Below are 18,248 nucleotides of genomic sequence, written 5' to 3'. Positions count from 1 at the left end.
GACAGTACAAATCATCAAGTAGCTGGTCATACATCTATCCTATATGGCACAAATCTGAACAGAATTTGCTTTCATGAGCCAGGAAACCAGGTGACATATTTTTCCACATTACTGGAGAAAAGAAAAATTTGAAATAAATTCTCTATTCCACTCTAGAATAGGAAAAAAATTTAAAAAGGAACAAGTCGCCCATAAGGAGCTAATACCAAAATCTTAGACAACATTTGTTATAAATTTTTCATGCATATTTAATTTAATAAATAAATTTTTCAATAATGTAAAAATACTATAATTGGCAAGATATTTTTGTTCAACAGATTATAGAAATTATCAAGACTTATCTGTCACCTAAGTGTACCCATGTTCTGATGGATATAATTAAAGAATTCCACAAATACCACCTAAAATGCATAGCCTTTAGACTGGCATTCCATATTAAAAAGGCAATATATTCTGGAGCAGGAATATTCTTTTTTTTTTTTTTTTTTAGGAATATTCTTGAAGGTAATACTCTAGCTTCTTGTTCCTCTATAAATCTTGTGTTGTATGTATCACAGGCCACATATAAATCAAGCACTCAAGAAGCATTTGATGTTATAATGGATAAATAAGCTACTTCAAATGATTTCATACCACTCAAAATAATTTCTATTTGTCCAAATAATATATCTGTATCCCAACTAATACAATCTAAGACTTAAGTATTTTCACTCCAGAGAAACTGATTAAAATAGCATTATACATCCTCCGAGAAACCACTTGTACGGTATTTCCAAAATGTGTAAGTCACATGGAACTCCAAGTACCATTAAGATCTGTCCTGTAGAAATTCTGAGCCCCCAGGACCCAGCTACTAAAATGAACAATGACCATTGTTCATTTTAGTAGCTGGGTCCTGGGGCACAGGACACAGGGCACAAACAGGAGCAGAGAGTCTCAAAGTCTACAGCAGGGAATTACAGGAATTACAGTTTGAGTGGCTGAGTTTTACTTTATAACCAAATACGAGGGGAATTGGCTATTCCATATATTAAGGTCCACAGGTTTAACAATGCTGATTCTAAGTTCTGCAAAGGTTTAAAATATTTAACAGTAGAAAATTTCCATTTCTAAAAAAATAGTAAAGGAGAGAGAGAACTAATTCTATTAAGAAATATTTACATTACATAACAATATTCTTTCCCTGTAAGTAGAAAGTTACCAGAACTCAATGCCACCAAGCAAATGTTCAATTGAAAAAAGTATTGGTTTAAAAAAAAAAAAAAAAAAGCATTGGTACTTCGAACATACTATACACAGAAAAAAACAAACCAATGTGATACTTGAATTAAATGAAATATTCCACTGGCCTCAAATTTAAAATATTAATAGGGTTTATTAGATCTATTTTCCTAATATATAAAACATTAAAACATAGCATATTTAGTAAAGATTCAGTTTTTAGTAATTTTCAATCTTCGAGACCAACAGCCTTAATCTTTGACTGGTTTTCTAAATTCTCCACGATATCTTTCAGATAATCTTCATCTTTTAAAAAATATACATATAATTCTCTTTCCATTTGATGCAGTTTATTAGATGCCAAAATTTTTCTCTTTGTCTTCACATCAGCAAGAATATCAGTAAGAAGATGATTTAGCTTATTCAACTGGGATTCAACTTGATGAAACTGCTCTGTTAACTCCTAAAAAGAAAATAAAAATGCTTTTACTACAAAAGCACTATTTGTAATAGCAATTATAAATTTAAAATGTAATTTACAGGCAAAGAATCCAAACAATAGGGGCAGCTGGGTGGCTCAGTCTTTATCGGCTCAGGACATATCTCATCTCAGGGTCCTGGGATGGAGCCCTGACTCTGGTTCCCTGCTCAGCAGGGCATCCGCTTCTCCCATGATTTTAATGATAAATGAACTTCAATTAAAAGGGTTTTTTAAAGATTTTATTTATTTATTTGACAGAAAGAGACACAGCAAGAGAGGGAACACAAGCAGGGGGAGTGAGAGTGGGAGAAGTAGGCTCCCCACCAAGCAGGGAACCCAATGCAGAACTCGATTCCAGGACCCTAGGATCATGACCTGAGCCAAAGGCAGGGCCTAACGACTGAGCCATCCAGGCACCCCTAAAAATCCACAGGTTTAATATAAATTCTATGTAAAATCAATTGCAACAGCTTTTCATAGGTAATTTTAAGGGATTCAAAGCAAACTGTTCCTCCCCGAAGAGTCCTTGATACATACACTGTAGTGCATATTCATGCATTCAGCCTATTACCAGAAGTCTACCATGTGCCAAGCACTGTTTGAGAGACTACTGACAGAAGAACACCATCTCCTTCATGGAGCTTATACTCCACTTAATCGACTGCACCTTGTTTTAGCCTAATCTTGGTCTACACTAGATAAAAGTGGTACTGAGAAAGTCTTGAAATGAAGCAATTACCCATAAAAGAATCACCTCAACAGAAATCTCCATTTTTCTTTTTTTCACAGTGTTACAGAAGATAGAATTACATGTAACATTCAACAACCCCAACTTGCCATGTAATTCTCCTCAAGAACTTAAACATGCCACCCACTCGTGCTTGCTGTCCTCTCTCTCTCTCGCTCTCTCAAATAAATAAAATTTTTAAAACAAACAAACAAAAAAGGGTTGCCTGGGTTGCTCAGATGGTTAAGCATCTGCCTTCAGCTTAGGTCATAATCTCTAGGTCCTAGAATCTAACCCCCTGGCAGACTCCTGGCTCAGCAGGGAGCCTGCTTCTCCCTCTCCCTCTGCCTCTCCCCCATGCTCATGCTCTCTCTAACTCAAATGAGTAAACAAAATCTTCTATTTTTTTTTAATATTAATTTATTTGAGAGAAAGCAAAAGAGAGAGCACAAGCAGAGGGCAGAGAAAGAGGAAGAGGGGAAAAGCAGATTCCCCACTGAGGAGGAAGCCAGATGTGGGACTCAATCCCAGGACCCCAAGATCATGACCTGAGCCAAAGGCAGACAGATGCTTAACTGAATGAGCCACCCACGTACCCCTAAATCTTAAAAAAATAGTAATAATAAAGAAAAAGAACCTAGACATGCCAGACCCTTTACATTTAACATACAGCCTCACTTCCTAACACCAAAAGCTGTTTATCAACAAGTTTCCATGGCTTTCTAATCATGTATTCAACTTCTGTAAATTTCCAGCCACTATCACCAAAGAGAAAACCTATAGCTCTATCTCAACCTTTTGTACATCCTCACCGTGGTCCACAAGCACGGGGATCACCTGGGGTATTTGTTATGAATACAAATGCCTGTACCCCACGCCACACTAAATTACTCAAACTCCAACAGGCTCCCTGGTGATTCTAATAAACAAATTCAAGAATGACTGCTTTACACCAGTCATAAATGCCAGTTTCAGAAAGTAATTACACTTTAACAAAATCAAGTAATACTTACATTAAGTGGTTCCCTTGAAGAAAAACTTGGTAAACTTGAATGAGAAACTACAATCTCACCTTCAGTTTCAGTACTAAAGATCTTAATAGTTGCTAAAATAATATTCCTATAGATACTGAAAAATATCCCTCATTAATAACAAAAGTAAAAATTAAAATTTATACAGAAGGCATTTTTATATTTTACTGGGTTAGGGAAAAACATTAAATGATGACTCTCAATAAGATTATAGTGAAATCACCATACTTTAGTGATTCTAAAATGCAATCTTTCACATTTTAAAACATCTGAAACCCATAGCAATTTATAATTGAGAGCATCATGTAATTATTAGCCACTAGTAAGAAATGTTTTATCATCAACACTAAAAAAATTTTTTATTTTGATAAAAACACTTAACATGAGATCTCCCCCTTAACAGATTTTATAAGAGTACAACAGTTAACTACAGGTACAACTTTTTTTTTTTTTTTTTTTTTTTTTTAATTTTTTTTTTTTGACAGATCACGAGTAGGCAGAGAGGCAGGCAGAGAGAGAGGAGGAGGCAGGCTCCCTGCTGAGCAGAGAGCCCTATGTGGGACTCGATCCCAGGACCCTGAGATCATGACCTGAGCTGAAGGCAGAGGCTTTAACCACTGAGCCACCCAGGCGCCCCAGGTACAACTTTTTAGAGCATGGATGTACCTTCCAGAACTGACACTTTGTATCTGTTGGTTAACAACCCGTTTCCCCCTCCAATCCCATCGTTCTTCCCTCTGCCTCTGTTGAGTTTGACTATTTAAGATATCTCTATAACTGGAATCATGCATTATTTGTCCTTGTGACTGGTTTATTTCATTCAGCATAATTTCCTCAAGGTTCATCCATATTGTCACATATTATAGGATTTCTATTTATTAAGGCTGAATAGTACTTTGTGTGTATATATCACATCTTCTTTATCCATTCCTCCATTGGTAGATATTTGTTTCCATAACCTGGCTATTAGGAATAATTACAATGAATGTAGGAGTGTTAATAATTCTTCAAGATCCTGATTTCAGTTCTTCTGTTTAAATACCCAGAAGTGGGGCGCCTGGGTGGCTCAGTGGATTAGGCCGCTGCCTTCGGCTCAGGTCATGATCTCAGTGTCCTGGGATCGAGCCCCGCATTGGGCTCTCTGCTCAGCAGGGAGCCTGCTCCCCCCCCCGCCCCCGCCCCTCTGCCTGACTCTCTGCCTACTTGTGATCTCTCTCTCTGTCAAATAAATAAATAAAATCTTTAAAAATAAATAAATAAATAAATACCCAGAAGTGCAATTCCTGGATCATAGGGATCATTAATTTTTTTGGAGAAAACTCCATACTGTTTTCCACAGCGGCTGCACCATTTTGGACTCCTACCAGTAGTGTACAAGGGTTCTAATTTCTCCACATTTTCACCAACACTTTTTGATTTTGCTTTTTTTTTTTTTTTAAAGATTTGAGAAAGACAAAGTGCATACACATGGATAAGCGGGTGAGCTAGGGAAGGGCAGAGGGAGCAAAACCTCAAGCAGCTGGATGCAGACCCAGGAACCATGCGATCGGACCTGAACCAAAACCAAGAGTCAGACACTTAAGCGACTGAGCCACCCAGGTGTCCCAATTTTGCTTTTTTACTACTAGCCACTCTAACAGGTATAAGGTGATATCTCATTGCAGTTTTGATGTGCATTTTTCTGATGATGAGTGACACTGAGCAACTATCCAGATACCTGTTGACTATCTGTATGTCTTCTCTGGAGAAAGCTCTAGTCAAGAATTTTTAAAAGAATTTTTAAATTGGATTATTAGTCTTCTGCTAACACCAACATTCTCAATGAAGAGCATAGAAAAATAAAGACAACTACTTTGAGTCCAAAAATATCCAGAAGAACTGCATGTTAAGTGTGAAGCTTTGAAATACCCTAACCATTTTACCCGTGTATATTTCATTTAATGTGTACATTCAAGAGTGATACGATAAAAATCTACCCATACCTAAAAGGTATCTTCTACTAAGTATTCAATAAAAATTCTCAATAAGAAAGTATTGTGTGGGGATGCCTGGGTGGCTCAGATGGTTAAGTGACTGACTGCCTTCAGCTCAGGTTGTGATCCCTAGGATCAATTCCTACATCTGGCTCCCTGCTCAGTGGGGAGCCTGCTCCTCCCTCTGCCCCTTCCCCTGCTTGTGCTCTCTCTAGCTCTCGTGTGTTCTAATAAATAAACAAAATCTTTGGGGCGCCTGGGTGGCTCAGTGGTTTAAAGCCTCTGCCTTTGGCTCAGGTCATGATCCCAGGGTCCTGGGATGGAGCCCCACATCGGGCTCTCTGCTCAGCGGGGAGCCTGCTTTCTCCTCTCTCTCTCTGCCTGCCTCTCTGCCTAGTTGTGATCTCTGTCTGTCAAATAAATAAATAAAATCTTTAAAAAATAAATAAATAAAATAAATAAAATAAAAAATAAATAAAATCTTTTAAAACGTATCATGCCTATTTAACAGAAAGGCTTTTTTTTTTAAGCAATTCATAAAATGATGGTATACCATATGATCGATGGTATCTAGTAGACATTTAAACAGTGCTGGTAACAAGGAAAATAGGTGTGACCCCTCAGAAAAGCAATATGTCAGCATCAAAGGCCAAAAAAAAAAAAAAGGAAATACCTGTGAAACTCAATCATCCTACTTCCAAGAATTCATCCAAATGTAAGGATTCAACAACAAAAAGCTACATACACAAGATATATGTGATAGCATTCAAGAGCAAACAAAAAAAATGAAAACTACCAAAAAATATTCAACAGTGGACTGGTTACAAAAATTACTATAACATTAATAATTAAAATTATTCAGAGGAAAAATGTTTATTTCATAATGCTAAGTGAAAAGGAAAAATAAAAAAGATGTGTAAGTAAATGTGAAAATCTTACACCTTTAAATACTAACCAAAAAAAGATGTCATAGAAATATTAATAATAGGGCGCCTGGGTGGCTCAGTGGGTTGGGCCGCTGCCTTCGGCTCAGGTCATGATCTCAGGGTCCTGGGATCAAGTCCCGCATCAGGCTCTCTGCTCAGCATGGAGCCTGCTTCCCTTCCTCTCTCTCTGCCTGCCTCTCTGCCTATTTGTGATCTCTCTCTGTCAAATAAATAAATAAAAATCTTAAAAAAAAAAAAAAGAACAATTAAAAAATATTAATAATAAAAGAACGTTAAGACAAAAAGCGCAGTAAGAATAGAGAAGATCATTATGTAATACTAAATGGTTCAATTCACCGTAATTCAAACCACCAGGATAATAATTCACCACAATTTTAAACTTAGATACACAGCTGCTGTGTAAGTTAGGTAGTTCCTCACAAAATTAAATATAGAATTACCACATGATCCAGCAATTACACTCCTAGGGAAATACCCAAAATAAACAAAAACAAGGACTTACATACCTATATAACCCATGTTCACAGCAGCATTATTCACAACAGCCAAAAGGTGGAAACAACCCAAGTAACCATCAACAGACAAACAGATAAATAAAATGTACTATATGCAAACAATGGGGTATTACTCAGCCATAAAAAAGGAATAAAATTCTGACACATGCTACAACATGGATAAATTCACTGAGACAGAAAGTGGAATAGAAGTTATCAGGGCTGGGGAGGAAGGAGTGAAAAGTTACTGTTTAATGTTTCTATTTGGGATGATGAAAAGCTATGGAAATGTACAATGGTCATGGTTGTGCAATATGTGAATGTACTTTTGTACATAATGCCACTGAATTGTGTATATACTTTTGTACTTAATGCCCCCGAATTGTACACTTAAAAATGGTTAAATCTGGGGCACCTGGGTGGCTCAGTGGGTTAAGCCTCTGCCTTTGGCTCAGGTCATGATCTCAGTGTCCTGGGATCCAGCCCCATGTCCGGCTCTCTGCTCGGCAGGGAGCCTGCTTCCTCCTCTCTCTCTCTGCCTGCCTCTCTGCCTACTTGTGATCTCTCTCTGTCAAGTAAATAAATAAAATCTTTAAAAAAAAAAATGGTTAAAGCTATAATTTTACATTTTCTGTATTTCACCACAATAAAAACATTATTTTAAAAAAAATTAATCACAAGCATTCCTGCTCCAAGGAAAGGTGGGCAAGTTATCCATATCCTCCCATAAGAAAAAAGTGAAGGGGCACCTGGGTGGCTCAGCGGGTTAAGCCTCTGCCTTCAGCTCAGGTCATGATCTCAAGAGTCCTTGGATCAAGGCCCACATCGGGCTCTCTGCTCAGTAGGGAGCCTGCCTCCCCATCCCCTCTCTGCCTCTCTGCCTACTTATGATCTCTGTGTCTAATAAATAAATAAAAAATCTTAAAAAAAGAAAAAAGAAAAAATGTAAAAGGCTAAATGAAATATTTTTAAAAATTAGCAAAACAAAAGCTTCCTAAAACCAATGAAGAGTAACAAGACAGAAAAGGAGCTGTAAGTCCATAAAACATCCTATTGCTAAGGCAAGTCTAGGAGTAGCTTCACTCTAGGGCAAATGCCAATCTTGGAAAATCAGAACCTACGATTCTTGAGACTCACAAGATGAGTGGGAGAAAAATCAGTCCAAGGTCCACAGAACATGGGACATCAAATGGGAGACCTCCTTCATAATAAGCCAAGGACTCACAGTACACCCACAATCATAAGATCAGAATGGTCCAGAAGTGGAAGAGCCCCTGGATAGAAATACATGCCAGACAGGAATCACCTGGGTCCTCCAAAAGACTCTTAGACTTAACTGGTCCTGCCCACAGTGTCTAACACAAGAGACATGAAGGCAAAAAACACTTAAGGATCTTTTATTCCACAAGAAGCTCTTTTCACCAGAAAGAGAAGGATTTTATTTTTATCGTACGCCTCAATAAATGGTGATGGGACAATTTGCTTATATGGAAAAAAATGTGAGTGTGCACGTGTGCACACGTGTGCAGCTGGGAGACACCCAGGAAGGCCATCTTCAGCAATACAATCTACAATAGCAAAAACTGAAAATAACTTAGATGTTTGTCAACATAACAGATAATTAAACTGTCAGATTTCATAAAATGGAATACTAACTACATAAAAGAGAAAACTACAGGGGTTTCTGGGTGGCTCAGTTGGTTAAGAGTCCGGATGCTGTGATCTCATTGGTTGTGAGATGGAGCCCAACAGAGCTCAGCAGGGAGTCTGCTTGAGATTCTCTCCCTCTGACCCTTCCCCGTGCACATGTGCACTCTCTCTCAAATAAATAGGTTAAAACAACAACAACAACAAAAATATAAATGAGCTAGAGCTTTACATATGGCAACATGGATGAAACTCAGAATCTTAATATTAATCAACAAGTTAGTAAACAATAGAATAAGAAACCACATACATAAACTTCAAAAACATCTAAAACTAAACAATACACAGTCTAGCAGGGCACCTGGTGGCTCAGTTAGTTAAGTGCCTGACTTCGGCTCGGGTCATGATCCCAGGATCCTGGGATCGCGCCCCACGTCCAGGCTCCCGGCTCAGTGGGGAGTCTGCTTGTCCCTCTACTCCTCTCCCCGCTCATGCACATACTCATGCACTCTCTCTCTCAAATAAATAAAACTTAAAAATATATATACAATCTAAGAATATATATACACAATAAAAGTATAAACAAAAGCAAGCAAATGATATAATTAAATGTAGTTCTCCTTGATGAAGGAAAGGAAATGCTATTAGGAGAAGCAAGCTGTCACAGAGCACTTCAAAGGTAAAAGCCCTCTATTTGCTGAGACAGGTAAAATACAGGGGTGGTTTGATTTTTTCTTTAAATTTTTAGTGTAAACGTTAGGTAACCTTTTATGTCTGAAATTTCTTATAAAATTTCTTTTTCTTTTTTTTAAAGATTTTATTTATTTATTTGACAGACAGAGAACACAAGTAGGCAGAGAAGCAGGCAGAGAGAGGAAAGGAAGCAGGCTCTCCGCTGAGCAAAGAGCCCGATGCGGGGCTCGATCCCAGGGCCCTGGGATCGTGACCTGAGCCGAAGGCAGAGGCTTTAACCCACTGAGCCACCCAGGCGCCCCGTAGAATTTCTTCTTAAAAATTCTATGTACATTGATCAAAATAATCTGAATAATATATTTATATGTGAACAAACAATAGGATATAAAAAAATAAATGTTATAGGAGGGCAATAGGATTTGGGGTAGTATTTTCCTCATGTTAACGTTGTCTTTAGCATCTTTTACAACAAGCATATTTTTTTTTTTTTACAGCATCTTTGGTTACTATGGTGAGTACCCACCTGATCACTAAGCAAAAGCTGATTTCCTCCTTGATATAAGGTGTCACAAAGCACGTCCACATCATTATTCAGTTTGGACAGAAAGAAACAATGTTCTTGAGCAGAAACTGCCAATTGACCTTGTACTAAAGAAACATCCTTTTTTAATTTCTCAGCCACTTCCTCCAGGTTTCCATGGGTTATAAATAATTCTTTTTTCTTATTCTCTCCTTCTAAAAGTTGATAAAGCCTAAAATTTGAAAATAAAAATTATAGGTGAAAATTCTCAAATCAGTACAATTTTCAAAATTATAATCTTTATATTGGGTATTGGGTATCTTTGTGGATATGTAACAGATTAAAAATATTAACCTGGAAAAAAATTAATCTGTCTACTGCTAAATCAAGCAACCAAAAACATTCCAGCTAAAATACTAACTCATTACAGGGCGCCTGGGTAGCTCAGTCAGTTAAGCTTCTGCCTTCCACTCAGGTCATGATCCCAGGATTCAGTTCTGCATCGGGCTCCCTGCTCAGCGGGGAGTCTGCTTCCGCCTCTCTCTCTCCATCATGCTCTCTCTCAAATAAATAAAACCTTTAAGAAAAATAAAATATTGGGCCCCTGGGTGGCTCAGTGGGTTAAGCATCTGCCTTCAGCTCATGTCATGATCTCAGGGTCCTGGGACTGAGTCCTGCATTGGGCTCTCTGCTCAGCAGGGGGCCTGCTTCCCTCTCTCTTTCTCTCTGCCTGCCTCTCTGCCTACTTGTAATCTCTGTCAAAAAATAAAATCTTTAAAAAAAAAGAAAAAGAAAAAGAAAATACTATCTCATTACAGAAATACACATTATAATTACTGTTACCTGCTTCCCACTTTCTCATCTCCCAAATTTTAAATATATTTTTTGACTTTTAACTGCCATTACCCTATTTCAAACAAAGTATGTTTCAGAAATACCGCCCAAGAAAACTGTTTTCACAGAACACGAGTATGATATAACAGAAATAGCAATGAAGTTGAAACAGAAGACCCAGGTCTGAGTTCTGGCTATCTTTTGATACCTGCATCAGGTCAACCTCTGAGACTAAATTTTTCATGTCACATACCTATCATTCTAGGATGGTACTGGATTTAAAAGAAAAAAATTAAAAATAAAATATAAAACGTAAAAAAAAAAGTAAGCAATAAAGAGCTACAGAAATAGTAAACTTGCTACTTCAGTCTTATCCATATTTGTTTAATTAAATTCCTAATGAATATAAGGCCACTTTAACATTTCAAACATTAATGGCAGAAAATCCTTTGGAACAAATGGAAAAATGTGAGGCAGCATTTTCTATATATTTCGACAAAAAAGGTTTGTTCTTTTTAATTTCAAAAATATGTATTTTTTAAATTATTTTAATTATTTTAACAAGTTGCAACAGACTTCATAAAACTGGTTCAAGTCCAAGGCTGTGGATTTTGTTCTTGTGGGATGTGACTACACAACTTCAGGGGGAACTATTCTTTCTTTCTTTCTTTCTTTCTTTTTTTAAAAGATTTTATTTATTTGACAGAGAGAGATCACAAGTGGGCAGAGAGGCAAGCAGAGAGAGAGAGAGGAGGAAGCAGGCTCCCTGCAGAGCAGAGAGCCCAACATGGAACTCGATCCCAGGACCCTGAGATCATGACCTGAGCTGAAGGCAAAGGCTTAACCCACTGAGCCACCCAGGTGCCAGGGGGAACTATTCTTAACTCATGATGTCAGTGTCACCCTTTCCATGTCCCCCACCTCATTAATAAGAAAAAAAAAAAAAAAAGGAGGGGTGCCTGGGTGGCTCAGTGGATTGTGTGTGTCTGCCTTCGGCTCAGGTTCTGATCCCAGGCTCCTGGGATAGAGCCCCACGTTGGGCTCCACATTCCGTGCCCTGCTCAGCAGGGAGTCTGCTTCTCCCTCTGTCCCTCTCCCTGCTTGTGCTTGCTCTCCCCCTCTCAAACAAATAAAATCTTAAAAACAAAAGGAATAGATGATTTTCCTCTACAACTCGAAAAAAATCAGAAGTAAGATCCAGATTGTTGAGGACTTTGACTACTTTAGTCCTCCAATTTTTGTATCCCTATACCATCAACTGGTCTGACATCCAGAAGAGGCTGGGAGGGAGCATTCATTTTCACAGATTCACCTGACCAAAAACAAAGTCAGTTTCTGCCTCTTCTCTCTGCTGACACCTTCTCTGAATGCAATCAGTTCTCTGCCTAGCAATACTGGTGTGTTTCTATTCAACAAACCAAGCTGTATTCAAACTCCCTGTAGTTAAAACTCCTGCCTCAATCTCAAATAAGGCATCTAAATAATGGTGCCTAAAGGTGAGTAAGACCTTGTACAGTCACTCCACCAACCCATCCACCTCAGCTCTAAAACAGCTACTCCCAGATTTAACATGAATGGAAAAGGGAGCAAAATATTCAAAATGAATGAGTCGTATGTGAGAAAAATGAAAGAAGAGAACAGAGGGCCAAAAACAGAGTGAAAAATGTTTTAAACTTCCACAGTATTAGTTCAAACTTTCTACAGTATTTCACAAAAACAAAAGAATTACTAAAGAAACAAAGATACACACCTGTGAGTAGAATAGTCCTTGGTATCAATGGTATTCCTTGGATTTATCTGCTGAGATACTAATGGGTCTGTTAGCATTTCTAATCGCTTGTGGAGCATCCTATTACTCTGACTAAGTTCTTGAACCAAATTTTCAAGTTGACGATGTATGTCCCAGTGCTTTCTCAACTCAATTTCATATGATAACTGTAGAAGCTCAAAAGATGCTTTTTGCTTTATCAACTGATTTAAAACTAACTCTTGTCTTGCTGTATAACAGTCTTGTTTAGCAATCTGTAGATCAAAATCTCCCTTTACAACAGGCATATTCAATAACTGGGCATTCTCTTTTACCACAGTAGGCAAATTTTTATCTTTTATATGAGAGATTTGTTCTTCGAGTTTCAGAATCTCACTCTTCAAGTTAAAAATTTTAGCATCCAAATTATCTTTGCCAAGAGCCTACACAGAAAAAGCAATTACATTTAAAACAATAAGTATAAAGTTGAAAGTTTTAACATAATTTTACTTCCATTTTAGTTTATCAGATAATGTGCTAATAAAAACTAATTTCATGTTAACAAAAGCCAAAATCACAGCTTAAAAAAGGGAAAGCGTAGGCTAAGCCAAAAGTAAACTGCTAAGTTTTAATACTATTACTACCATATATATACAGTAATGGCTACCAAAACCACACCCCCTGTAGCACAGAAATCACTGAATGCAAATGTACACTAAGTTTTTCTCAAAACAAAAATTATCAGGTGCCTGGGTGGCTCAGTGGTGGGTTAAAGCCACTGCCTTCGGCTCAGGTCATGATCCCTGGGTCCTGGGATCGAGCCCCACATCGGGCTCTCTGCTCAGCAGGGAGCCTGCTTCCTCCTCTCTCTCTGCCTACTTGTGATCCCTACCTGTCAAATAAATAAATAAAATCTTTAAAAAAAAAAAAAAAGTATCCCAGTAGCTATTCTCCTAGTCTGTCAGTTGATTTTTAGCACTTGTAAAGAGTGACAGAACTTCATACTTTATTCTAAAGTCTGTGTCAGTAACATGAACTAACTTGGTGCTCATATTCAGTTTCAGCTATATTTTCACTCAGTTACCTAGGGGTTAAATTATCAAGGCAGCAAGCTTTCCAAGAGTCCAGCTGGATATGCGCACTATATCTATACATTCTCAACTAAAAAGTCAGGGTTTCAGTCCACTGAATTGGATCCCTGACTTCAGCAGCACCAAACAAGGAGCAAACAAGGCAGAATACCCATAACAAAGCAACAAGGCTCTTTACCCAAACATCATAAAAGAGGGAATTTCAGTGTCCTCTGAGTCTGAACCAACACCAATTTCAAATTCAGAAAAAGTACTTTGTTTAAAATTAGCTACTGTGATTGGGTTATAATTACTATTTTTGCCCTCCACTGATATGAAGATCTATTTGTATGAAACACCGACACACATCAAAACTAAGCATTGAATAAACACAAAATAAGAAAATGTAACTTATCTTACATTTCTTACATTGTTACAAATGTACTTGTTTCATCCCCCTTCCTAAAGTACTGTAATATTAATACGTCTTCCATTATGAACAATAATTACTATAGGAATCCAGTCTCATTTCTCATGTTTACCTTGCTAGAGAGGCTATGAAGATTCTCCTCTGCCCACTGTATACTTGACTTCATGCTTAAATTACCAGCTTTCAAGTGAATTAACTCATGTTGAGCACAAATGTAGGCTAGCTGCAACCTTGCCATCTCTAGCCGTCTCTCCTCAAGGATTTCTTGATTATCACAAATAGATGGTGCTTGTATATCTAACAGTTGAAAATTTTCTTCATTTGAACTTTCAACTACTTCATGTATACCGGGAAAGAACTGTTTTTTGGTATATAAGGTTAATGCGGCTGTGCTTTGCTCTTCCTGGCTTAGATATTTTTCCAAGGAAAACTGAGATAAAAACACCAGTGGGTTTGTCCCTTGATCCAAATTAGAATGTCTGAAGAACATCATCAATTTAGCAACTCCATCAGTAAGCACCTGAAGTTCACTATTTATCTTAGTATTCATAGCATTCAGAATTCCTTGACTCTGCTTCAGCCTTTTAGTGGCTGCTTCTTCTTTAGCATTTAACCTCAGAGATCTGTGGCTTGTTACGGAAGCCATCAACTGGCATTTATTACGTCGCTGAATTTTTAGGTTCCTTAATTTCTGCAGAGTTTGAACCTCAATCTCTAATTTATCTAGCACTTTGTCATCCAGGGCAGATGTCTTCAAATCAGAAGTCTTACAGGTTTTAAGAACTTCATCTAATGCTGCTCCTTCTAGGATAGGCTTGCCTGATTTTTGAAGAATGCTAAAAGCTTCCAATTCTTCTTCAGACAATACATTCTGTTCATTCACATTCCCACAAAACCACTTCAGAAATGATTCATCTTCAGCAGTCTCAAACAACCAGTCAAAATCTTCCCCATTAAGAGTATCAGCTTTAGGATAATTGATTTTTTTTAATGTTTCCACAAACTCTTTTCCACAACTCATGGTTTAAATACCCAATTTCTTTGTAACGGATATGGATTTATGTTGATAGTTAGAAAATAAACCCCAATATTAAATTTATGTTAAGTCCACAGAGAAGGGAAAAAATATTTTTAGAATCTGACTTCTCCTGGGGGAGGAAAAACAAGTATTAGACCATAAATAAAATAACTGTATTTGTAAATGGGCAATACTGATAAATATGACAACATCTGGGAACCATCTAACCCAGAGGGAGTTATAGCTGAAATATTTGATGAAGATAAACAAAATAAACCAAGATATTACTGAGAACACTTTTTTAAAAAATATTATTTATTTATTTGAGAGAGAGAGAGAGACAGTGAGAGAGAGCATGAGCGAGGAGAAGGTCAGAGGGAGAAGCAGACTCCCTGTGGAGCCAGGAGCCGGATGTGGGACTCGATCCCAGGACTCCAGGATCATGACCTGAGCTGTAGGCAGTCACTTAACCAACTGAGCCACCCAGGTGCCCGAGAACACTTTAAAACAATGAAAACCTGCTTAGCAAGAAAAGTCTTTCCAGGGGCGCCTGGGTGGCTCAGTGGGTTAAGCCTCTACCTTCAGCTCAGGTCGTGATCTCAGGGTCCTGAGATCGAGCCCCACATCAGGCTCTCTGCACAGCAGGGAGCCTGCTTCCCCCTCTCTCTCTGTCTGCTTCTCTGCCTACTTGTGATCTCTCTCTCTCTCTGTTGAATAAATCAATAAAATCTTAAAAAAAAAAAAAAAAGTCTTTCCAAAGATAGTCATTAAAAACACATTGTATCTTACGGAGCAGATGAGTTCATGCATTCAGTCTTTAATTCAGAATAAATGTCTAAACCAGTCCCAGCCAGCCTGTGGCTCCGCAGCCTCTTCCCCCAACCCGCCGTCCCCAAGTAAGAAAACAAATAGGTAATGTCCCCGAAGAAGAGTCAACAAGATGCTAACCTCCGCGACTCAGTGAGCACCAGCCATTCGCACAGGAACCGATGTCCACAGACGGTCCAGCTAGTGCAGGCAACGGCGGGCTCAAGACTGAAGAACCGCCCTCACACTGACCTTAAAACTCAACGAAAGAAGAAAACTGTCACGCTGTGCGGTGAGGGCCGGCACCCGTCTCGCAAGGTGCACAAATACCAGGTCGCTATGCCGAGCACCCAAAACTAACACAACCGTGTAGCTCAACTGTACTTCCGAACAAAAAACTAAAGCAAAATAACCCCAAACCCGAGCACCAAGTACCCGCCAGGGCACGAGCCCCGGAGAACTAAGCACCCGTGGTAAAAACACACGGGCATTTGCAGGTCTGTAGCCAACGCCCCGCCGAACCACCACGATGACCTCCCTAAGGGAGCCCCACGGACGGTGGCCGGCCGCACAAACGCACGTGCGACACGGACGCAGGTCAGTAACACAGCCCAGCGTTAAAGGTAAACCGCACAGACCCCAGCCGCACTGGCCCCGGCACCCGCGGCCCCGCCCCCGCCCAGGCCCCGCCCCCGCCGCGCGAGACCAGCCGCGGGCTGCCCCGCCCGCCCCAAGAGCACCAGACCGCCCGCCCTCGACCCCCGCGCCCGCCCGAGAGGACCCGCCCGCGGCCCTGCCTCGCCCCCGCCTCGACCCCCACCGGAAGGCTCCTCACTCTCCCCGGCGCCGCGCTCCCCGCCGACGCCCACCTCCCGCTGGCACTCGCACTCCTCGCCCTCTCCCGTAGCTCCAACCCCTGCGGACCCCGATTGTGCCGCGCGGGCAAGTACCCGCGCGCCTGAAAGGAGTCCCCAGGGTTGCCTGGAGAGAAAATCGGCGCCGCTCCCACAGCCCCATGCCCCGGAACGCAGAGGCCGGCACCATTCACCTCTGGAAGCTCCGTTCGCGTCCCTCAGAAGCCCGCCGCCGCATTCCGCGTCTCGCACTGCCTCACGGGAGCGCTGCCACCGCGCGCGCGCAGAGGGCAGAGGCAGGGCGTGGCTTGACCGTCTGCGCAGGCGCGGGGTCGGAAGAGGCAAGCCTGGAGGGGAAGGACTTCGGGGCGGAGTTGAGCAGGGCGCTATCCCGCCCTCCCGGCCCAGCGCCCCGGGGTGCGGGCGAGCTGGTTGGCTCCCTGCCGCGGGGGCGGGGCCGGGATGTGCCGGCCCGGGTGGGGGACTTGGGGCGGGTCGGGATTTGGCTCCCGGAGTGCTGCGGAGGTCGGCGACCCAGAACTGGCACCTCAACGCTGGCGGATTCGCGGTCCTGCCGTCCAGTTCCCCAGACCCGCATTCTCTAAGTAGGCCGTTTTCAGGGACGGACGGCCGCAGCCCGGGGCCGCCAGGACCAGTTCCGACAAGCGCGCCCCTCGGCAGGTCCCGGGAGCGGACGCGCTGCGGGACCCCGAGCGGGCGGATCTCGTCTGGGGCGGCTCTGGCTCGGCTGTCCTGACTAGCTTTACCGGCTTCGGCGTTGAGCGGTGTCTTGCAAAGCCCGCAATCCACGAGCCCTCGCGGGGCCTCGAAGCAAAAGCCGACTTCTCTACATTCCGTTTTCAAAACACAACTTTTTAAAAAAAGGTTTATTCACTTATTTGAGAGCGAGAGCAGGAGCACGGGGAATGGGGAGCGGCAGAGAGAGAAGCGCGCTCTCCGCGGAGCAGGGAGCCTGATGCGGGCCTCGATCTGGCGGCCTGGATCACGACCCGAGCCGAAGGCAGGCGCTCCACCGGCTGCGTCGCCCCGGCTCCCCTCAAAATACAACTTAGAGTTGAAAATATAGAAACGTACGTGGTAGTGTATGGGGGAGGTGAGTCAAGAGGGAAGCTGTTTCCAAGGACCGTCCCAGGCCGAGGACGTGGGTGGTCAGTCCACGAGTGGGGAGACCCCTGCACCCCACCTGCGCAGTCCGTGCGCACCTGGCCGATGCCCTACAGCCCGGAGCGGTCACACCTGCGGGGCTGCCCTCGGCGTGCGGCCGCGGCCACTTGCATCCCTACCGCCAGTGGTTTCCCTCCCCAGTCTTCCACAGACTGACCTCCCGATGTACGTGCTTCCGGCCCTGTCCTTACCCCAGAGTCGGTTCTCTCACCCCCAGCATCCAATGACCTGAAGGTGGCTTGTCCGAGACGAAGTAGTCTAGGGGGGAAATGGAAGGGTAGAAGTCTTTCTGAATAATTTTTCTTAATCTTTTTACGGGAAGGGAAAAAAAAGAACCGTCTAAGGCAGAAATCATGGATGTATCTTGAGTGGAAGATACTTATTAATCCTTCATTTTTTTTTTTTATTTTGCTCTTCTGAAAGGCAATAAAGCCTAAAATGATCTGAAAAGCAAAGATTACAGGGGAAAAAAATTCAGATTAATATCCTGCCTGAAACAAGCTGGGACTGGACCAGGGAGGAGACTGGTGAGCTCAGAAGCAAGGTTGGAGCCCATGGACCAGGAGAAC

At 41.3% G+C, this 18,248-nt stretch overlaps 1 protein-coding gene across 3 annotated transcripts; it reads right to left on the bottom strand.

Annotated features, from left to right (window-relative positions):
- Positions 1–1,358: 1,358 nt before the first annotated feature.
- Positions 1,359–16,746, bottom strand: LOC111149046 (HAUS augmin like complex subunit 3). 3 transcript variants are annotated; one of them, XM_022505940.1, is made up of 6 exons: positions 16,689–16,746; positions 15,782–15,892; positions 13,928–14,963; positions 12,319–12,758; positions 9,738–9,966; positions 1,359–1,684 (listed from the first exon to the last, which is right to left on the bottom strand). In XM_022505940.1, the coding sequence occupies exons 3-6, from the start codon at positions 14,834–14,836 to the stop codon at positions 1,451–1,453; spliced, it is 1,812 nt and encodes a 603-aa protein (XP_022361648.1). In that variant the 5' UTR covers positions 14,837–14,963; positions 15,782–15,892; positions 16,689–16,746; the 3' UTR covers positions 1,359–1,450. The 3 variants fall into 3 exon arrangements, with proteins under 3 accessions (XP_022361648.1, XP_022361647.1, XP_022361649.1); XM_022505939.1 differs by lacking the exon at positions 16,689–16,746 and having other exon boundaries at positions 15,782–16,298; XM_022505941.1 differs by lacking the exons at positions 1,359–1,684; positions 16,689–16,746 and adding an exon at positions 8,080–8,148 and having other exon boundaries at positions 15,782–16,298.
- Positions 16,747–18,248: the final 1,502 nt, after the last annotated feature.

Source organism: Enhydra lutris, unplaced genomic scaffold (assembly GCF_002288905.1).
Source record: "Enhydra lutris kenyoni isolate GAN:26980312 unplaced genomic scaffold, ASM228890v2 scaffoldscaffold21, whole genome shotgun sequence".
Lineage (NCBI taxonomy): Eukaryota > Metazoa > Chordata > Mammalia > Carnivora > Mustelidae > Enhydra > Enhydra lutris.
This window is presented reverse-complemented; position numbering and strand designations above follow the sequence as displayed.

Excerpts from the sequence above, each read along its gene's own strand:
- LOC111149046 (XM_022505940.1), bottom strand. The coding sequence starts at position 14,836 with ATGAGTTGTGGAAAAGAGTTTGTGGAAACATTAAAAAAAATCAATTAT. Across the intron at positions 12,759-13,927 it reads TTCATAGCCTCTCTAGCAAG|GCTCTTGGCAAAGATAATTT; the intron begins GTAAACATGAGA and ends TTTTCTGTGTAG. Across the intron at positions 9,967-12,318 it reads AAGGACTATTCTACTCACAG|GCTTTATCAACTTTTAGAAG; the intron begins GTGTGTATCTTT and ends TTCAAATTTTAG.